The sequence below is a fragment of the Kryptolebias marmoratus genome, linkage group LG10 (genome assembly GCF_001649575.2).
Source record: "Kryptolebias marmoratus isolate JLee-2015 linkage group LG10, ASM164957v2, whole genome shotgun sequence".
NCBI lineage: Eukaryota > Metazoa > Chordata > Actinopteri > Cyprinodontiformes > Rivulidae > Kryptolebias > Kryptolebias marmoratus.
The window spans coordinates 18,182,900-18,206,276 of record NC_051439.1 but is presented as its reverse complement, the minus strand read 5'-3'; the positions used below and the strand labels follow the sequence as shown (position 1 = coordinate 18,206,276).

The following is a 23,377-nucleotide window of genomic DNA, read 5'->3' as shown; positions in this document are numbered from 1 at the left end:
TGGGCCAAAAGGCCCTAACACCTTAATTACTTTCAGAAAGTAATCATTACATGCACGTCTACAACTGTTGAAGTCAATCTTGATTTAAGATGGCTTCTAATCAACCTTATCCCACAGGACCAATGGCTGTAACTCAGTAAGTTTTACAAAAATTGAACAGAAACTTGGCATCATCTTCGACAAACACTCTGACCATTAATGGATCACTTGACATATTTCTTTAAAACTTTGACATGCATTCCTTCAAGAAGTGCTACTTTCTTTTTAATGTTATTGAGATGTCAATAAACTTAATATTCAGAGTAAAATGGACTTTTTATACTAAAATCTATCATTTCATTTAATACTAAAGACCTCTACAAAATATTAAAAAATGTGGCTTCTGTCATGGCAGTAAAACTCTGAACTGATCTTAGCATAGATACAATTAGACACCATATTCCCAGAAATTAAACATTATGTGTTTGATTTGTGTACAATCTGGCTTTTTTTGCTACATGATGAGAATGGGAATGTAAAGGGAGATACAACCAGTGCTGATTTTTGTTTTTTCTTCATTAAAAAAAGGATAAATATATCACGCATCCTTAGGTTGTAATAAACAAGTGAACCTGAATATTCAGTTATAAAAGAGACACTTTTAGAAGTGAGTCTCAAGTAAAGCAATGTGTTGTTTCTGAAACACTTCCACTTTATTTTCTAGACAATCTAAATAAAATAAATTTACTTCACAAACAAGAGGCCACAGAGTTTTTATTAATTAGTTTTTTGTGCAACAATAGACACAAAATGTCACAATGTTACATTCAGTTCAGCAAAACTAGGTAATAGTGGTGGCATTGTGTTTACTCAATTCATCTGCTCATTTCAGGAGCTGAGAGGTTCCTCCAATTTAATTGAATACAACAAGAATGTACTTTCAAGGCATTAAGGAGATCTTTAGAAACACTGGGACATCATAAATGGACCAGTGGTCCTCTTTTACCTAGAAACAATGAGGTACAATATTGGAAAAAAAAAACAGAAATGGCACACTACAAGTAGGCTATCCAGAACACGGCACTGTTTAGCCAAATGTGCAGCAATCTATCGCCATAACTGTTTCCACAGATCTGTCTTTCTGCACAGCTGTGGAAGTCATGCAAGAAAAGAGAATAACTCTGACCTTGACTACAAGTGACAACTTGTTAAGAAATGTACATCATCATAAAAGGTCGACTATTCACCTAATGTCATACATGTTTGTTATAGCTCGACCTTACAGTACTGTGTACTCAAGAACACATCCATATAAGTAGTTTTCAGACAGATAAATGCAACCACTGTCTCATTTTAAGCATAACAAGATAGCAGATGACTCAACTCACCTTGTTTAGATAGGAAGTTACAAAGGAAGAAACCCTGGAACCACTTGATTGTCTAACATGCATCGTTCCCTTCGATATGAACCAAACTACAACAAAGTTCAGACTTCAGAAAGGTTGCCCTGTTCTGCAGCCCATGCTTGTTTGGGGATGATTTCTTCCTCAATTACAGCTATATATACACCTAACATCCTCAGAAAAGATTTGCTAGGCCATATATTTTTTTACTTTACCTCGAAAGCTCCTGATTTCAGCAACGATCAAAAAGACTGGGAGGGATTACCTGAGAGCGCAACAGTTCCATCATCGAACAAATGCCTATTCAGTGGTCAGTCCTTAAACTTGTTGCAGAAACCACAAATAAGTAGCCACCTGGAAATGAGGTGTGGGGCTGGTGTCTGGCATGGTGAATAAAATTTGCTTATAAGCAGGGCGGATCCTCGGATGGAGTCAGGGGGCTGCAGGGGGGCACTGTGCTCAAGGAGCGGAAGGCGAAGATGGATGGGTCATAGGTGTACCTGGGCGGAGGACGAGTGCCAGTCAGATTCTGAGGACAGAAAAAAAAAGATTGATTTATTGGTACAAAGAGCAAGCCTTTTCTCATTCTGGCAAATAAATGCCTCACAATTCTGTGAGAGAAGTCACTGAAAAACAACACATTATGGAAAATAACTGCAGAACATTTTTACAGAGGTTTTATGTTATTCTCGCTACAGGTTTAGTGATTTTCCACTTGTGAAAACACCCCTCACTCCCCTCCTTTGTGATTACATGAGCCCCCTGTCTAAAATTAGTCCTAGTCATTTTCTTCCCCACAGGAAACGACAGGAAATGACTTTGTTGGATTTGGCAGTGAGGCAGCACTTTCTCCAGAGGCTGCAACGAGTTGATTCCATGCAGAAACTGAGAAATGAAACGCACCGCTTTTGCTGACTGGTTCCAGTCACATCAGTGAAGAAAAAAATCCCACGTAGTCAGGCCACAGGTGTTACTATGACTTCAGCTAACATCTTCGGGGATCCAGCACTGACAAATGAGCTGCAGCAACTCAGCAACAATTCCCAAACCTACAGTTGTATCGTGTACTAATGTTGGTTCAAACAGGCAAAAGTGATACATGGAAAGACAAAGTCCTAGAAGAAGTAGCAGCAAAAGATGTGAACTCTGCAAAGATGTTTACTAAATGATTGATGCAAGTCAACCTAACTACCCCATACTATTGATTTCTGTCCTATTCGTCCAACTTAGAGATAAAAACTTCTTCATGAACATATTTTTCCTGCCAGAGTTGAAAATATCTCTACATCACATCCTTGTAATTAACCTCAATATAAACCACAGTGGCATGAAGCAGTTTCCCTCCATCCGCTCTGTTCATATCTGCACCATTTCCTTCACTTCGATCAATCGTCGTCCTGCTCTCCAGCCGCTCTTTACTGTGGCTGAAACCAGATGCCATTGCTTCTGCCTGCTGAGGCCTTCGACATGCTCTCCTGTTCACCTCCAACCCTTGAAAGGAAAAAGCCCCAGAAGCAGTCTGTGCAGCCAAATCTGTGTTTCCCAACTGCTTCCCCACACACACACACACACACACACACACACACACTGTTAACGACCTTAACCCCTGCAAGTACTCCCATGCTTGAATGCTTAAAATGAAGGGCTCCATCAGACCCAGTTTCTCCTCTGGTTTGTGGCCAGGAAACCAAGAATTTGCAGATAAAGAGGGAAAGAGATGAGTAGTGCATAGTACAAAATGGCACAAAGAGTAAAGAGTCCACACCGGCCTCCAAATGGCTCAAAGACTTACTGTGTGCTCATTTCAAGGAAAATCTAAAAGCTGGAACAAACCCAAAGCCTGCAGACGTCACTGACGGGGACAACAACACCACCAGCGAGAACAGAGGATAATGAGCAATACTTGTATGTTTCAGTGGAGCTAAACAGATCGCAGCCGGCCAGGCTATAAATGGAAAATGACTCCATCCCTGGAAAAACACCACAAGGGAACCGCACGCACTCCACCTCCTCCTCTTCCTCCTCCTCTGCTCTACCTCTCATCGCCACTTACTCAGAGATCATCCTCGGTTTCTGACTCCACAGACAAGCCTCGATGCATACATGGAGGATGAGATGCACATGAGATGTTGCTACAGTTGGTGTGTATACATAAACAAGTGTGTGATAAGGTTCCACTGACACTATCCCACACAACGTGATAATAACGTCACTTCTCTCACCACACTGAGCATCCTTCTGGAGTGGCCTGCTTTGTGCCAAGATGCCGAGGCTCGTTCCAGTCAAGCTTCCCTCAAACAAAAATCAAAACAGTTTGAAGCAGAGCTGATGGATGATCGCTGGATCAATCAGGGCACTAACGTAGGAAAATAGATCACTGCTTACAAAGTTTTGAGACAATTTTGCTCTTAATATAAAAAGCAGGCTATTAAAAATTGCTGAGTGAGGTAAACTTTGAAAAGAAAGTTTGATAGTACCGCTTCAAAAACAACCTGATGGTGCTATCAGATTGTCTGCAGCTCGCAGGGCATGGAAACAAACACTGTGTCCAGATGCCGTCCCAGTATGCATTTGGATGGAGATCAAGGTTCTGGCCACAGGACAGGCCTGGCTGTTCACAGGGCAACCGAGCAACCTTATCCATAACAGACACCCTGATCCTGCCTGACAAAGAGGTCTCCCTGTGCACCATGTGTTTATATTTTTATTCATTTAATACAGCAAAGATGCAAAAAGATACTGCAAACTGGTATTCAAGATTTATTCAGGAAAAAAAACCTAACTGCTAAGGATTTGTTTACTGTCTGTACTAGTGAAATTCCATGCTCCACACAAGCTGAATAAAGCAGGAGGAATTTACTTCTTCACATTCTAGTAACCTGACTGTGTTCTTCATAAAGCACATGAAGGATTTCTTCAAACAAGCAAAGTTTTTCTCATCATCAATGATTATATTACAGGATGTTATTATATAAGTCTTCTTGTTGTTTTTTATATGTCAGTCAGGTTTGCATGAGCAAATGATAAGCATAACTGTCTAAAAAATAAAATAAAATAAATAAAAAATGCTTCAAAGTGTCATGTCATGTTAGTTCCTGGTTCTGTCTCTGGTTGACAATTTTACATCAGTAAGAAAAACAAATATTTTGTTTTGGCTATGTCAAAAACACATCCTGTAGCTGTTAAAAAGATATTCATTTCAGAAGTTATTATTCAGCATTTAAAAAACAAAGCAAAAAAAAGGAGATTGTTGTTGAAAGTACTAAAATTTGATTAGGACAGTCTGACACAGTAATACCTAAAAGTATAGTAATGAACCATCAACTTCAAAAAAGTGTGGTTGAAGAAAAAAAAAAAGAGAATCCCTTAGTGAAATTTAATCATATCTATATATATATAAACTATATCCACGACAGAAACTAAGTGGAAGTTTAAAAGAGTGATCACAGAGAACTCAAGTTATTTGAACTAAATAGCTGCAAACTTAAAAACACTTGTCAATTGTAAAAGGCTTCAGGTTACTCAAGTACAAAAAGACTGAACTCTGGATCAGTGGTTACAAAGTTGGCATGAGCAAACGCCAAAGTGACAAAGCCAGAAATCATCTAGCTCAAACAGTGAAAATGTGGGTCAGGGAGCAAAAAAAATGGCTTTGAATCTTTAGGAAAAGTTGAAGAAGCCTGACAAAGCATGCCAAATAAAATATTAATAAATAAATTAACTCACCCGGATCTTCATGGTCCGTGTTTTCCCTCCGCAGTTCTTTTTCAGGAGCATTTTCTGTGGAAAACAAGAATTCTCAATGGCAGCTGGTGAACTCTCATTCACAATAAAAACAAAGCTCCTTTATGACTGTATTTAACAATCCAGAAACTGGAAAAAGCGTATTTTGTATGTTTATACACAGAACTAGCCACAGACCAGTCTCTTGTTTCAAAACAAATTTAGAAAGTTTTAGATAGTTTCTGTTCATATTCTTGCAGCTTAAACTGCAGTCAGTGCTGATACTGAAATGAAAACACAATACCGAACCACAGCAGCAATGGCACCAGTAAAAGTTTTTCCTCCATTTAAGAACAAAACTTGTTTGTCACTTCTATCTGTGTCAAGAACAGGGAAACTTTATTACCACTATACCTTAAAACTGATGTATTTCTGGTCCAATTCATTGCAGCATCAGAATCTAAAACCGGCCCATGCTTACATAAAACATTGCACTACTTTAATGTGTGCAGGTATCAGCATGCTATATTCAGAAATATATTTCTGATGTGATAGTTTTACATCAATATGATGCGAGACAAGAGGATGAATCAGGATGATGAAGAAAATGAGGCAAATCCAGCTGTCTGACTAAAAAGTTCAAACTTACGCAATATCCTGTCTCCCACGAACCCTTAATGTCCACGCAACTTTGCCATTTTTATAAAAAAAAAAGGTGGGGGTGGAGGGACCACACAATCAGTGAATTGTCTCAAGTTGGACAGGCAGCTTCCAAAGAGTGAAGGAAAGAAAAGAAAGACAAGACTCCTGCTGCTGTGATGTGGGACAGACGTGGTGTGCACTTGCCCTCCTGCCAACCCTCATCTTTTCTGTATCAGTGGCACTACACTCCCTCTGACAACTGTCTGCCTAAAGATTATTTAAGAAATAAAAAAATATATATATACACACACAGTATGTATGAGTCAGCTTCTCACTCTAACTCAAATTATCTCACCTAACATCATCTTTTACTTTAATTTCACCTAAACACAATCAAAAGTTTTATTTTATAAAATGTGTTCAGAAACAGTAGACCAATTTAAAGTTTTTATGCGTCTTACTGTGATAGCTAGACTTTTAACTCTATTCTGTTGTTGCTTTAATAGGTTGTGAAGATTAACGAGAAAGCTGCAACACAAATAAAGTTGCTTTATCCTAGTTAATCCATAGTGAAGCTTTAATTAATGTTTGTGTTAATCCTAAAGTTATTTAGTTCATCCTTAAAGCGTCGACACAAGCTATTTTTTTTGTACTTCTTTGTACATATAAATGTGTACGAGACATCAAGACAGGCAAAATTCAGACTATTGATCCCCATTCAATGATAAACTAGTGCAGCTAGCTGAGCAGCTGGTGGTAGAAAATAAAAACACATTCGCTGGTAGCTTGTGCTTTAGGAACAAAAAGGTTTCTTGTTCATTTTAAATGCTATGCAAAGCAATATTTTACCATGCTGCGGTCCTCATTTTGCTGATGTAGGTGGTAACATTATAGTTGCTGTAAATGACGTTTGTGAACCCACAGATTTCCATCGATGAGGCTTATTTTAATCACAACATTGTCATTTTACTATGTGACACGAATACAAAAAATAAGGCAGGTGGGTTTTTCTTTTTGCAATCATAATAGTCAAGTAAAAAGTCCGTTCTTATTCTCTGCTTTCTTTGTTGTTTCCCAAAGTAAGTGGACAATGCACTTCCATGCATGTTTTTGCTAAAACTGGTTGCCATTAAACTGGCAACAGGTTGCTGAACCACTGTAGTTCTTTAAACACCTGAGCAGCAAGTCTGCTCCATCCATTAGCAGCATCTGCTGCACAAACTGTTGCTCTTACAAGATAATTAAAGTAACAAATGGAGAGGCCTCATCTGTGACGTGGATTATGATGGGATTAGCAGGGACTAAAAGAAAGCAACTCGCTGACCCTTTAACCCTCCCTTTCAATGAAGTTATAAAATATATTATTAAATATACAACTTGAGCTCCATCTGCTCTCACTGGGGCACTGCCGCTAAATGTGCCAGCCAGTGGTCTTATATGGAGACAGATAAAAGTTTTGAAGACAGTTGTTGTGTTATTATATTTCCAACTAAACCAGAAAGATCTAAGAATTAGGAATAACATAGTATCTACCATTTCTCTAAAAAAAAATTCAGCTTCTACTACAGTATTCCCCTGAGTTTGAGACCTTTTTATTGCATTTAACTTCTGGGGGAGAAACCAAAGACAGAAGGGAATCTGGTAAAGAAATTACATGGAGTCTGGAGGTTCCTCAGCTAAAGGGTTAATGGGAAACTCTGTCTGCTTGCTACCTCTGCAGGCCCCCTTTTGTATTCCCTGCAGCACCTCCCATTCCACTTGACTGAGCATGCACATATTCTCACATATACAGACACACTGATATAGGAAAAAAAAAAGAGGATGTACACACAGAAAGGCAGGATGATGGATGCACACACACTCTTGCTGCCTGCTGTCTCTCATCATCTGTTCTTTCCCTCTAAAAACCTCATGGACATATGGACCCCTGAAACCTGCAGTTTCTCCCCCTGCACTCACTCTCTCCCAATCCACAGTGTGGGCCAACAGGTCTATTGGATTTTAATGATTAGTGCAGCAGCTTCTCCGTGACTCATTAGTGGCTGTCGTTTTTCTGTTGTTTATTTAATCCTGTCCTTCTGCCTCCACCCCTCCATCGTTTCCCCTCGCTCAGCAGCCTTTGTGAGAAATGAGGGTGGACATCTGCCGTCCGTGCCTCCCCTCTCCTTCATCCCTCTCCAGCCGGACCACCGAGGTGTTGAGCATCCGGCTTTGGAAGTGGAAGACTCTGTTTGTATTTTGTGCAGCCATGTGTGCCTGAGCCGTCATTGTATTTTTGGACCAAATCCCCAAACTGAGATCCTAGTTTGATTTGCTCAGAGGGTTATGGTGGTCTTCTCATTTGTAGTTAAAGTTTCTACAAACAGCATCTACAGTGCTTTTGCTCAGAAATCAATGTTTAAAGAGAATTTTTTGGACCAAGCTACAAACTTATTATAGTATTAGACAGAAAAAGCCCCAAACATGTTTAAATACAGCTGTCTAAAAGAGTAATTGTATATTTTTTAATGTGTGGCTTTTTAATTGCTTTAATTAAATCAATATTGGCCTCTGGAAGCTAATTGTTCTCTGCTTGTGATCTAACTGCAGCCTAAAGCCAAACACAAAACTTGTAGAGTAGGCGTAAGTTCCCATACTCTAAAGTGGTTAAAATCATAAAATAGTTAAAAGCTTGAAATTTAAACTTAGGTCTATGAAGATATTTAGTGAAATAAATCAACCTTTTGAGTTGTATTCACATTGAAAGGGGTAACGGTTGATGTATTACAAAAAAAAAATCAGCCATGATTTTTTTGTAACAACTATATATGAGGCACAAGAAGGCAATTCATTGCTTTGGCTAAGAATACAATGTCTTTAAGTTACTTTTTTGAGTCAAAATGTTGATTGCAGACATTCAGTTTTAGTTTTCTTGTGTTCAGCAAATTTTTTTCCCTCACTGTAAATTTGCGCTGCACAAGCTGGACTACTAACCTGTTGCATTTTTTCCAGGTCCAGACTGGGTCTCCCAGGCTCCCCACTATAGCTGTGTCGGTACTTTCTATAAGGTGCTGACTGGTCGAAGTGGGTCAGAATGATGGGCCGTGTCATTGGCTGAACCACCTGAAGTTGAAATCTTATTGGGGGCGGCTTGAGGTTATGTGGTGGGCTGGAACTGAAGAGTACAGGGCTGGTGGATGCAGTGAGGCAAGCACCAGGCTCGACCAGCGGTCTGGCAGGTGGCGACCGGCAGCCACAGAGGTCCCGCACCTCCTCGTCGCTTGAAGCGCTGCTGTGATGATCGCTGTGGCGCTGGGGGAGAGCGGACACCCACTTCCTGTTATCGCCACAGCTGATCCGCTCAAGCTCTTCCTCCGATGAGTGACGATCCAGGTTGGCATCTAAAAGGAGGCGGAGGCGACGTAGCCGAGCCGGAGAGATGGCGCCCTGGTTGTGCTGCTGGCTGGTGGCCAAAGGTGTGAGGGCGCAATTTCTCCGTCTCTCTGGAGAAGTTAACAAGCAAGACACATCAAAGGGAAAAGTGGAGACACAGTTGGAAAACAGTGCAAATGCCTTTATTCCACAGTCCTACCATGTATAATGTTGACTTAGAAGAAAATCTTGTGTATGAATCGTTCTTTAGAAAAAAAAATCATTTGGGTGGCACACACACACACACACACACACCTCTGTCAATCTGTGCAAGCTCCTGGTTCTCGCCTTCTGAGTCATCACTCTCCCCTCCCTCTCCACTGCCATGATAAGAAATCTGGAAAACAGATTTGGTTTGTCACATACACATTATCACTTCATCTTTTACTCGTCACCCTTTTTAAACCAGCATTCATTCTCATTTGTATAAATTGTGTGGGATGGTTTAAGTTTAAATCAGTGAAAACTAGAGATGGGTAACACTGAAGACCTCAGGTCAAACATAAGTGCTTCAGAGATGTGTTATCACACGGATTATGTAGGGGGATGACTTTCAGCTACTACCACACCAAATTTAAAGTCAATATATGCAAGAAAACTGAGATAGTTTCATTAAAACCTGTCCAGTGGTTCATGAGATTTTGCAAATGGACAAATACACTATTGCCCACATTTTATGGCTGCAGACCATAATGAGTTCATTTGCTAAAGAAAAGCCTTAAGTATCACATTTAAAGTAAAAACTTGTTGTTTTTCCTGCAACTGTTACAAAACAAGTCAAAAACTAATCCAATTTGAACTTTGATGTTCTGATCATGACAAAAATTCACACACAGATTAACATGAAGTTCAAACACATAAAACTTAACCCCTGAACATTTTTAAGGACCTGTTTATATGAATTATATAAAGTTTTCTTCATTTATCTTCTAAAAACAGATGACAAACCTGCAACAATCTATCAGAAGCTTCAGATTGCACAGAAATCTGACTTTATATCAAATAAACACACAAAAGAAAGGCACAAAGTTGAGCCATACTGTAGTCAAACTGCAGATTTTTTTCTTTCCCATGACCTAAACTAGCGTGTCTCTTTAAAATCAATTCCTCCTTTACAGCAGCAGCAACAATACAGATATCCTGCAGTCTGCAACGTTAAGAGTTAAGTAATGCGCCTCACACTCAGTAATTACCACTCAGAGGCTTCGCTGAGCAGCTGCCATCTGTGCATGTGTGTGTGTGTACGCTTACAGTCTGTAATACACACACACGCTCTCCTCTCTGAAGCTCTTCAAAAAGTGTGAAAAGGGGGAACAGGAGCCAAAGCTCCAAATCCCAACAAACAAAAAGCAGCATTCAAATCATATTAAAAGGAAATTCCACTGTTCGGTTTCACAGCCTGTTCAGCAACATTCTATTTTAATCAGCCTGCCGCATCACATCACCGCACCTCCCTGTTCTCATGTCTGAAATCAACTGAAAAAAAAGCATAAAACTCCTCTTTATCACTGCCAAATCCACTGATACACCAAGACTTTCCAGCAGGACTACAAGACAAACACACACTTTCTTTCAATACAAGCTTACGAGAAAACATGGCGTACTTATTGCATGATGCGTCATATTAGAATAAACCAAATTAAAAGAAGGTTTGAGAATTTAAAAACTGGATGCAGTATTGCAAAGAATTCAAGAGTTAGACTTCCTTAATTCTAAATGCCATAACTTTTGTTATGACTCTAAAGAACAGGCGTGTGGAGGAAACATATTTTGGCAGACATGTGACTCAAAACTTTATCTAAACTGTGAACTGCTTTTGATTCTGCTTGGTGTCGTATCCCTCAAGCAGCTGAAATCCTTTTTATAAGTTATTGAAGGATCCTAGCATATAAACACTCATTGCTTCTTATCTTCAAATTCTAATTTCACTCAGGGGACGTGTTTGTTTTTACCCTGAGATGTGTTAATGCGTCTTCATGTTTTCAGCATGTTGTAACCACATGAAGCTACAGTTTCTGCAGCTTCCCTGTCTGGACGGTTTTTCACAGAGCGATTACTGTCTGTCTGACAAGAAGTTATGCTGACAGTAATGATTTGGCATTTCCTTCGCCCTGGGAATCACCTCAGAGGCTGATGTTCATGGATCAGGGAACACATGTGTAGGAGATGGGCGTATGTCCGAGCAATAATGTGTTTCAGATTCAAAACTGCTCCACTTCCCACATATACACAGTTACACATATAGTGTGTTAAACCAAATGAACATTTTGGTGTTTTAGAGAAACTTTCTCCCATTTTACAGCAACCAGTTACGTTACAACCGAGTACAGAGTGAAAAACTACCAACTCAATGCACACGAGGTTTGTAAGAAGAAAACTTTGCATGTTTTCTTAAGTGACCCAATCTGATATGGTTTGTTTTGGAACAGCCTGATTAAAAAAAACAAAAAAGATCCTGTATAAGTAAAACTCAGCTTATGATTAGACAGGTTGTCAAAGCTCTGATGTTAGATAAGAATAACAGGAGCTTTTATTTTTATTCTCCACTCTATGGCTCTTCTTTTTGTTTTTTTAAATAACTGTTCTAACTTGCATTTCCACACCATTTTCAGGGTTTGACTGCAGCAGCTATTTTGCATTTTTAATGTGGCTGAATGGCATCAAGAGGAAAATTATTCATGTCCAGACATTCGATCAGTTAAACTGTGTACGACAGATTCCAGAGCGAAGCCAAACAGTGCATTGCTGCTGACGCATTTTGGATCTTTTCTACAGGACAATTAATAATGAGGAAAAAAAAGAAGAAATCAAGAACTTGAAGGAAAGTTTTCAGATATATTGTAGTAATTTTATCCTAAGGTTTAAGAGTATTTTTACAAAGTTTATACAAAAATAAATAAACAGCTGATAAATAGTTCATTGTAATTGTCAAAATAAATGACTCAGTATAATGACCAAAAGTTCCCAGTACTATTTAAGCCAGAAACGTATACTAAGGCTGTTAAAACAAAGTACTTTGGTGACTCACTGACTCAATTACAGTAACATAGCAGTTGAACTACGGTAAAAATGGAGGAAGTATGCTTCAGGTCCAGTAACACAAATTAGCAATGTGGCACCCTCCCACCTACTTGTGACACACTTTATTAGTTTTGCTTTAGAAAGTACCCACTGTGAAACAACCAAACAGAAAAATCTCATTGATGCACTTGCCACCCTTTCTGTTCAGTTATTTTCCAGTTGATAGGTTTGCAAAAAGTGAACGATTTCCAAAATAAATCAAATTTAGAAATGTTTGCAACTAATTTTTGCATTATTTTACAATTTGCTTGTCTTTCTTTGAAATAGTTCAAAACTTTTAGCATTTTTTTCCTCCTTGTCTCTTTAATTTTCCTTTGTTGTTCCAGCCCTGGTTTTATGGGTGTTGGTGGCATTTGTGCCATCAATACGCCCTTGATTTAATTGGCTTATTAGTATGCACTGCATGACATTTGGTGCACCACAGGTTGTGGACACATATGCTCAAAATATTACCTTCTAGCTTCCTAAAAACCAAACACAACCCTTGGAACTTTGGCTGAAACAGCACTATCAGCCAGAAATGATGGCAGTTACAACTCACTGCCACTGTTTCTCTTTTTGTGATTCACAAGTGGAAATTATTAGGAAACCCCTGGTCGAGCCTGCTTCCAATATTCAGTAGTGACACAAAACATATTTCTGTCAATATAGGGTCATTTCTAAGTCGTGTTTTCTGAATGCAGATACAAAAATGCATTCATTTTTTCCACCTCACTATCAAGTCAAACTAATATTTTTATGCCTACTATTGCTGTGATGGCCCCTTGGAGAGACACAAACATAAAAGGCTATTTTTTTCAGCTTTACAACAAATAAGTGAAATTTTAATACACACTTTTCTTCATATTATGGACTTACATTGCTGCATATTAAAGCAACTAACTGCAGACTACTTCAAGCTTAGACAAAAAAAGCAAACTCAGTAGAGGACTGGATGACTTGCACATAAAAACGACTTTTTTTTGCACACATGCAAACACAGACAAAGAGTTGTGTGTTTGTGTGTCAAGAACAGTTGAATGAAATCCTTGTCAGTCCCTTGCATCACTGAGCTGCTTGCTAAGCTGGATCAATGGCAATGTCACAGCGTGCTCACACCACCCAGTTCACACACATATCAGCTTTGCTCCGTCGTTCCTCGCTAAAATGGGAACTGTCACACTCCATTTCCCCTCCCATAAAACACACAAGGTCAAAGACAGACGATTCCTTTTTTCTTCCCAGTTGAGTTTTACTTAAGTTTGGCCTAAAGAATTCTTGATCAGCGTTAGCTTATAAATCAAGACCTTACACTATTACTCCAATAACATCGGAGCTGGAACGCTCATTCTGGATTCAACCAGTGACTCTGACCCCTGCACAAACGTTAAACTCAAACATGATCTGTTACAGGCAATAAAGAAGGGTAATGTACAACCCAATCCCCTCACTAAATTAAAATATACTTTTGATTAATCTGTCTCGTCTCAAAACAACAAATCTGACTCATCAGTGAAACAAGGACTAAAGTGGGTTCACATAAGACTGCAAACTGAAAACAGATGCCTGCAATACGAGGCAATTTGATTTTGTTTTGCTGTCACTAACAAAAACGCAGTTAACTAGTTGTAACCTCATCTTCCAACACCTGCTGTTCGTCGGGCTCATTTTACAGAGACACACAAGTGATTTTTACAACATATGGACTCACTTGTCATGAGAAGTTCAATCCAATCAGCAAAAAAAAATATCTGAAAAATGTGGTAACCTTCTCTCTGAAAGTAATTTTGTGAATGTTCAAGATTAGAACTGCCAGAGTGATCAGTGCACGGGTTTAGGGGAAATCACACATTCTTCCCTGACAGCCTGCATTTTAAACTGTGGGTAGGTGGGACAGAACAGACATCTATCATGCAGCGAGGACCTAAAACCTCTGCTGCAGAACGTTACAATCAGATGTCCAACGTTTCAGGCTTTCTCCTGTGCAAGTGTGTCTTTAACAAGTTGTTTGCACCAGAGGCAGCAAGGAAAGCTTACATTAGATTATTGCACAAGCTCTGTTTTTGTTTTTTCATCTTTTAGCTCCACTTGACACAACTCAAGTTTGTTTTGCTTCACAAATAATACCCACGCAACGTGGGCTAGATCAGCTGTTTATTACAGAATTGTCGGAACCTCCTTGACTTTACTTTGGGAAGCTCACAACCCCTCACATTATTCTTTAATGCAGTCATCACACTGTGCAAGTTTGTGATTGGCTGAATAATGATGTTTTTGTAATTTCGGTACATGAATGTTCCATCCTTGTAGAAAAACACAAATCAGATTGTTTTTGCAGACTATGCCCACAGATTTGTAAAATAGGTGCACAGATTTAACACAATTATACATCTCAGAGATTATATGCTGGTTGTTTCAACATACATGGGTTAGCGTTTTTTTTCTGACCCATTTATTGCTTTGTGCTGTTACATTTTAAAACTTCTGCCTGTACTAAAAACAAGAAGAAATGGCACAGAACTGACTCGAGGTGAACGGCACCATGTCATGGAAATGGGCCGATTCACTGCTAGATCTACGTTGGCCAAAAAAAAGAGTTTGGGCCAGAGATGCCAAGCTAAATGTTAGTATTTATAAACTATTTGAAGCAACATACGGCATGTTATTTATTCTAGCCACCTCAATTTATTCTATTTTATTGTTCCTTTATAATATTTTATTATTGAATAGCTTATTGACTGAACTGTAACACACTTCAGCTGTATTTAAACATGCTATATAAATAAATCTGACACACACTCACACCACTTTCTGCAGAAAGCAGCTGAGAGGACGGTGCTGCAGGGTAAAATGTCACCTTCATCTTCAGTTCAATTTCTTTAATGCTGAGGGAATTCAGCAGAAGGCAATCAACAAGATTTTTCTAGACCTTGACTGCATTTATGCCGATTCTGGAACAGGTCGGACTTCCTGATCCGATGTTTCAAGAAGTATAATTCTCCCTGAAAGTCTGAACATAATTACTGGTGATGTTACTTGTCCGGGGTGGAGACAACAGGCTCGGTCACTTCTTATAACCAACTCTCTGCAACACGCTGACAACTTTCAGAAGAAAGGACTGAGCAGGGCAACATAAACATAAACACGTGTAGACAATGGGGATGGCACATTTTCCACTGGACCCACGGCTGGGCCTTTTGAATGGAAGCACTTGGCTACAAAATGGCTACCATGCGACTATACAGTTGGTTGATGCTCAACAGCATTATGAATGGAGCAAGTTAGTGACCCATGCAGGATACAATTCACCCTTCTGCTCACCAAAAAGGAGCATTATGCAAAGCGAGCAGGCGGTAACAATGGAGCAGCATGTATGTGAATTCATTTGTGGAAAACTGTAGGAGTTGGGATAATTATGGCTCTCAGTACAATCATGTTTGTTTCCTATTATCCCATGCCTGTTTTTACTTGCAGAGCTATGACAATACATGTGAAATCTATTTAAAAATGGGCCATTCCTTTCTCACAAACACGCACTGCTGGACACAAACATGCACACATTATTTACTCATTTAAATAAGGAGCATGCAAGCTTTAGCTTGTGCCAACACATGCAGCAATGTGGATCTTGTAAACATCTGGCAAAAGCTGACCAAGTCCTTCTTACATGAATAGATGACCACAAAATACAACTATTAAAATTCCAGATTTTGGACCAACTACTGAATATTTCCACAGAGGCTGGAGAGAAGTGATTTGTGTGAAAAGGTGGGGGGAGAAAAAAAAGCTTACTGTTACCCCGTTCAGGCAGGATTACAAGTAGTTAAATCTGTGTAGTCACAAGACAAAAGTAAAGCTGCTCTCATCCAGGCTAATGTCTTTCTCAGATGACAACTGTTCTGAAAGCGACAGAGTCAAACTTACCTTCACTTGGAAAGGATGGATCTCATTCAGAGAATGTCTTCGGAGCTTTTTTGTCAGGGTTTTTAGCATCTTTCTTATAAAGGAACTTTATGGCTTATCCCCGACAATTACCTGCGTGTGCTGTCTCCTAAATGACGGTTTAACACAAGTTCATTCGCTAACATGAGCGGCTTAAAGAAGGCATTTTGACTTCAGAAACTACAACTACACACGCAGAACTCGAAGCCAGGCGGTGTCGATCGAGATGATACACCGAAATCCTCTAAACTGCGTAGATGCGGCTTGTTTTCACGGGCTGCTCGCAGCAAACTTGTTATTTTCGAGTTCATTAGAGTTTGCAGCGTCAAGTCAGTTTCCAAGATCCCCCCTTCAGAAGGCTTCGGACGCTCTCACAGCCGCGAGTTTAACGCAAATATGTTGGTAAAAGAAAGTAATTAAATTAAAACAACAACAAAAAAGGGGGAAAATAACATCAACTTGCTCGCATTCACACACGCACACACGCACACACACTCACACACACACAAGCAGCCGATCGGCAGCAGCCACACAAACACACCACAGAGAGCTCTCCTCCAGACGGAGCGTAGTGCCCTCTGATTGGCTGAGCCGCGCCCTGACGTCACGCATCATGTCAAGGAGGAGGGCGGGGCGTTAAAGCCACACTGCTGCGTCTTTTCTGTTTACATCTGCTGTTTACGAGCACAAAACTTCATAAATAATACATAAATAAATGTTTTGAAATGAAGGCAGAAAGGCAGAAACAAATAGGCTTCGTGCTTTCACTGAGAGTCAAAGGAGTGAACACTTTATACATTTAAAGACATACGTTTTAAAATGTAAAGTTTTACTTTGCACCACTTTTAGGTTTAAATGTTATCTGAATCAAGAAAAAAAAGACAATTTCAAAGATTACAAGAATCTTTTTAGTGAAATGTTTACTTTTCAATAGAAAGTTTGTTTACTTCAAGGTATTATGGTTCTCAAGCATTTTTTTTTTATTTTATTTTATTGTTTATCTTTATTAAATGGCAGGGTAGCTTCATTCAGATTCATTTAACAGCTGTATCTAGTATTGTCATGTACATATTTATGAATGTTTATTTATTTAGCATGTATTTGTGCATTTTTATTTAATGGTGTTTCAAACAATCTGTAAATACACTCTTGTAAATTAATCTTCAGGCTTTGCATTTGCACCCAGATGCATCTCCTAAAAAATAAAAAAATAAAAACTTTGTCTTGACACAGGAACCAACTAAAATAGTTGTTGCTTTTAATTTGAGCTCTTTTACAGTTTTCTATAAGACCAGCAACAAAATCAGATGGGCTTTTTTTTTCTTGTTCTTGGTGAACTAACTTCCAGTTATATATTTTAAGACTGAAATTTATTTTCTGTCATAGTAGCCAAACTCCACACGAACAAGCCTGCATTGTTACAATAACTTCAAGCAAACCTTTTGTCTTGATTTTGAATGTTATAGACAGACGTATGCTCCAGCTTTGCTTTAAAACATGCTTTTTTTTAAACAAAGTGTGTAAATTCTCTATAGCTTTAAAATAATGTCTGACTCCACGGTTTGGTTTCATGAAACAACCCCCAGCAGCCAGACTCTTAGTTTGCAAAGAGTCTGGCTGCTGGGGGTTGTTTCATGAGATGGAGAGATGAGAGGAGAGAGGGGATGTCAGGTATAATTGGTGTAAGTGAGGCATCCAGTTTCAATGATGTCATTCTCTACTGCGTGCTCTAGGAGGTCTATGCATGTGAGCGAACGTTTGCACGGTCATCCTGCTCAATATCACTTTGAAAACTAGATTTTTTTTATTGCATTGCAAATATGTACAAATATTTAAAAAATGTAAGTTTCTGCAGGGGATTTGTCCCTTTCAGTTGCTGTGACTGACAATTATTGTTACAATATGTTTCATGTTTCAGTTAATAATTTCTGATAAAAAGTGCTGCTGGAAAATCTTTGTTTTCATTCAAATGCTGTTGATTCAGAGTAACTTTTCTCATGCTTCACCTGTATGTTAGCAAAGAGAAACAGAACTCTGTGCCTTTAAAAGACTCTGGTTTGATTGGGTGCATGTGTGTGTGTGTGTGTGTGTGTGTGTGTGTGTGTGTCTTACTCACATAACTCAGATGGTCATTGACCTGGTAAACTTTCCAAGCAACCTGTGGCTTGTTTCCAGGCCAAGCTCAATGCAAATCCGATTTACTGCTGAGTATAGCCATCCAGTCGACTACACTCAAGGCAGCATAAGTGTTCACTTCTATAATGAGAATAAATTGTCTAACATAATGGACTGAGAAAGAAAAAGATACATTACAATTATAACCATACCTAGTATAGACGATAAATACAGAAGAGCGAGTATTTTCTGAATTTTTGTTTTTATATCTTTAGCCACATGAGGGCAGCATTTACATTACTATAGAGGCTGGACGTAAATAGATCATGTCAAAGAAATTCTCCAAGGTTGGGCTGATAGTTACGGCATGTGTGGCAGATGTGGGTAGTTACATTCAAAATAATTTATTTGAAAAAAAAAAAAAAAAACTTCAAGTAATAAATGTTCAGCATAAAAGTAAAACAATTAGTCGTACTTTTATAAGAACATAAGTGATTGTGAAAAATACCTCTTTTTTCAATGAATGTAATCTAATTAATTCAATAAGATGCACCTAAAAGTTGCATGTTTATCAGCCCAACAGTTAAAAGTAGTGCATGAGTTTCAAAATATCTTCACATTTATGCCACATTTCCCCTGAAAACAACTCTTGAGCATCAGGAACTGCAGCAGTTTGTTCAAGTCTTGATACCTCGTGTCATTTCTCTGTAATCTGACACTTTCTGCCATGCCAAGAATATCTGGTTATCTCATAAATGTTCGGTTGGGCTGAATTCAAGTTCTTCTGGTTCTTCCAAGTTTTAAAAGTTTATGGACACTGTCTCATTGAAGCAGATGCTTTTAACCACTTTCAGTAAGGAACATTAAGTATGAAGAAACCAAACTGCGAGCATTAAATCAATCAAAAGGACAAAGTTCAAGTTAAAGAAGTACAAAGTAAGTAAGCATTAGGCGTGTTAGGGCGTCAGAGGTGTTAAGAGGGTTTGTTCTTGGAAGGGAGGAGTCTTCAACAGATGCTTCCCTCTGATGGCATTAAAAGTTTGTTTGGGCTTATTATCTTACTTCAGAATAAACTTTTTTTCCACAATGACCCAGCAGAAGGTGGAGCATGTGTCCAAAAATCATTGTGCTTCTTCTTAATAGCCAAAGTGGAGTTGATTTCTCTACACATCTGTAAATCTAGGCCAGAGTTCTCCCACTACCATGTTTGATTTTGGCTTTGATCCACAGTGGCAGTACTCTCCCAGGTGTAGATCTTCTTATACTTCTTATCTCTTGCCACTGCCACTAATCTCATCACTAAATGAATCATTTTTTTCCCCCCAGCTCCCATGCTGTTAGGACTTGGCCTATTTTCAGGAAAAGGTTGGGTTTTGTTGCCATGTTTCTCACCATCATAAAATTTAAAGAGCAGTGAAACATTTCAGGTAAAGCCACATTCTTAAGTGATGAACAGTACATCCGTGGGTTGATTTAACTGATCCGATCTAACAGTGTCACCCAAACGCTGTATTTCCTTGAGTTGCATACATGCCTAATGCACGTATGCAAATCAAGGAAATCAAGGGCATGATGGTCAGAGCTTTCTTAGTTTCATTATTCAGCTTGACAAAGAAACAAAGCATGTCCTCTTCATCTCTTGTGTTTTTAAGTGTGTTCTCAAGCTATTTCCTTACTATGTAAAATAACTGGATTCTAATGAGATTGTTGAGGGAATGATCACAGAATAATCCACCGTGTGAGACCCTAAATGATCAGTTTGTTGCAAAACCAAATGCTCAAAAGAATCCGCGTTTTATACTTGTATCCACCAGCTGGCTTTCAGGGCACTGACAAATAACTATTATACATACTACAGTCTTCTTTTTGCTCCTCTTTTAAATGTTTGATACGATTTTATAATGGGTCACTGCAACATAGGGCTCCTGTTTGCCCCCTGCTGGTCACTGACTGTCACTGCACCATGTGGAGTGCGGGCTGAGTTCTTCCTGCTCAGAAAAGTGTTTGCTGTCACGAGGGATATGAGGGTGTTTGTTCATTTGCCTGTGAGAAAATATAAAAGTACTTCTTTGATATTCAGACATCCCTAACACTGTATAGCAAAGAGGCAAAGTCATAGGAACATAGGAACTGGAGGAGCTGAGGGTGTTACAACACTCCCTTGTGAATAGAAGAAATAAAATGTCAAAAAATAAATAATAATAATAATAATTAAAAAAAACATATTAATGAATGAGTAAACAAATAAACAAACATATATGCAATGTTAGGTTAGTTTATAATACAATTATATTTTTAGAACAATGATGTTATAATTTTCTGTTTATTTATTTAAAAGAGGAACAATGCACATTAAATCAACACGAAGATAATAAACGCATCATGTAACTGTTCCAGATTTAGCCACAAATACTCATCATCATCTGCAGTCCCTGGCAAGTTGACAGTACAGGACAACAACAAAAGGCACATGATTATTAAAATTACATAGTTTTATTAGTTCCTGTTTGGGGGACTAAAGCTTTACTCATTTTCCATTTTCTCACAGCAACCCTTATGTAAAACATGATCTCACAGCTATGTGAAAGAGGAAACATCATCTCCCACAGCATCTTAATAATTCCACTTTGAGTATGAAGACGTTATAATTAAAGATTGTTGCTACAATCATAAGCAAATGTTTAGATTTGTTTAGTTTTTTTTAAATCATATTTTTTATGATTGTTTTATTTTTCAGAATAATTATAATAATTTATAGATCTAATAACATCTATAGGCATCTGAGTAAGCTAAGAAACTGCCAAGAAATTGCTTGTCATATTTCTTTTCACCTGTGTGGCATCCCATCAAGTTTCTAATTGTTGGTCATCATTTACTGGATGTTACAAATGACAAGTTTACTAAGTATATTGTTTATTTTAAAGGGAGATGTTAATAATTAAAAAGGTTTTTGTTCTGGTTAATCTAAAATAACTTATGACTGGTAATAATGAGACTGTTTTCTGTGAGTTTCTGTTTTATTTCAGGCATCTACAGTTCAGTAAAGAAAAATAATGTACCCTATCAGAAGCTGAAAACAAAACACATGAGTGGGAAAATTATATTGTTTGTCCCAGGAATACCTGAAAGATTGATTCTGGATGGAAAAAAAGACTTGCTGAGTATCTGAAATGTTTCTTTAAAAAAAAAGAAAAACTGAACTATGACAATTTTTTTTCAAGATCTTATTATATGATAAACCATATTAAGCCACATTGACCCACAGGTTACTTAATATGGATTAATCATATGTGCAGGAAACATCTGATTTCTCTGCCACGATGATTGCACAATCAGAAGAATGTGGGAGCCAAAATGATGCAGGCATCCACTGGTGATGTCACCGTTTTTCCTTCTCCCTCATCACTTGTTTAACATTGCTGAAATAGCTTGTGACAAATGAGCCGGCTGACCTCTGCACGTCATCAAGTCTGTTTTTAGCACTGTTCACCGCAAACATCGGCCCACTTGGCTTTAGAAGTCCCTGCCTCTCTTTTTCCTGCTGCCCACTTCGCCCACACTCTCCCCTGGATAGCGGCACACAGCCACATCACCTCCACTCTTCTCTCACCCACTGACCCACTGGCGGAAAGCGTGGGGCCCATCTGTGGTGGAGAGGCTACTTTTAGTCTTCCAGGCTGCTATTTTCTCCTCTGTATTTTTTTTAAAACACAAAGCACCGGGCTTACTTACGCAATAGTTGTCTCAGTATCTGCTTCCCTTTTATTGCCTCACAGATTTTGTTTACACAACAGTGAACTTGGCCATGGACTCAAAGCAATACAGGAAGAATAACTGTGGCGTGTTGACGTGAAGTGCTTTTCTTCAAAAAGGGTTTTTAAATTTAGTTTTGGTCAAAAAAGGGAACGCAGCTCATGCAAAGCCTAAGTTTTCAATGTCTTCCTACACTTAGACCAAACTAAAACCAATAAAGTGAATACATCAGTCCTGTCTCAGAGGTCATTTTAACAGTTAAAATAATACAGACATCAGTCAGGATACTACAGCTCCAAGCAATTTACCCTGTAAGAATATTACAAAAATTATAATTGTTATTGCTGAATCTTTTACAAGAGTTTCCAGAGTAGTTTTACAAACTCAGTCATGCAAATAAGATTGCAATCAACATCATAGTAGTAAATATATCTTGAAAGTCCTTAAAAGCAGAAAAAGAAAAGATTTGTAACATGTAGTTACTGAGCACGAACCTTAACCTTAATAAAAATATTTATATGTATATAACTGATTTCATGTTAAAGGTGCCTGGTTTAAAATATTCTTACATGAATTTATATTTAAAAATGTGATTAATGTTAGTGTTCATTAACATTTTTTAGGACAAAACTGTAAAGTATTTTGAGGATGTGGTGTTACAAGAAATAATGGAAACAAATCGACAAGGGGTAAAAAAAAGTTCCTTATGTTGTAACACGTGGATGACAAAAGTGCATTGTGGTATCATATGAAGATATGAAGTCATGTTTTTAGACTATAAATAACTGGGATTTGTGATGACTGTTGAGGGAAACAGAAATATTGTGAGGATCTGGGTTTTGACTCCACTAATCATTGTCCACAGGTGTTCCTCATACCACTGACGAGACCTTACAGGATTTAAGCAGCAGGCTGTGATCACACCTTTGCTGGAGCATCAAACCTACTGGGTTAGATTCTCTGCCTCAGCGTCTAACCTGAACTCTTGCGCCTAGTNACCTACGTCCTAGGTTTTTGCCACGCCACGACTACGGAAACTAAGGACTACTTACCTGACACCATTCTGCTACTTACCTCACTGGAACTGGCTCGTCACTTCTGGAACTTCTGGAACTCCTGGAACCGCTCCTCCTCTCCTCGGCGCTGTATTTACCTCCTGGATCTGTAAGCAAACAAAGAGACATTATTACCACCTTCTTGCTACCGTCTGGATTTGGACTCGTACCCGAGACTCACCTAGCTCTCCTTCTCTTGCAGACTCTTCGGATACCGCCCACTGTATATAGTTTTCACCCTGTAAATAAATTCACTTACCCTTACATCCGCCTCAGTGTTTGGTCTTGGTTTCG

General features: G+C 38.6%; 1 protein-coding gene and 1 long non-coding RNA gene across 2 annotated transcripts; one reads left to right on the top strand and one right to left on the bottom strand.

Annotated features, from left to right (window-relative positions):
- Positions 1 to 735: 735 nt before the first annotated feature.
- Positions 736 to 16,716, bottom strand: si:dkey-16j16.4. The gene is made up of 5 exons (XM_017431761.3): positions 16,143 to 16,716; positions 9,414 to 9,495; positions 8,721 to 9,229; positions 5,109 to 5,162; positions 736 to 1,911 (listed from the first exon to the last, which is right to left on the bottom strand). Exons 1-5 carry the CDS (start codon positions 16,209 to 16,211, stop codon positions 1,786 to 1,788), a joined length of 840 nt encoding a protein of 279 aa, XP_017287250.1. The 5' UTR covers positions 16,212 to 16,716; the 3' UTR covers positions 736 to 1,785.
- A 6,222-nt stretch (positions 16,717 to 22,938) lies between these two features.
- LOC112451129 lies at positions 22,939 to 23,338 on the top strand. The gene is made up of 3 exons (XR_003039882.2): positions 22,939 to 22,978; positions 23,039 to 23,192; positions 23,286 to 23,338. It is a non-coding gene; the product is annotated as an uncharacterized LOC112451129 (long non-coding RNA).
- The last annotated feature ends 39 nt before the right edge of the window (positions 23,339 to 23,377 follow it).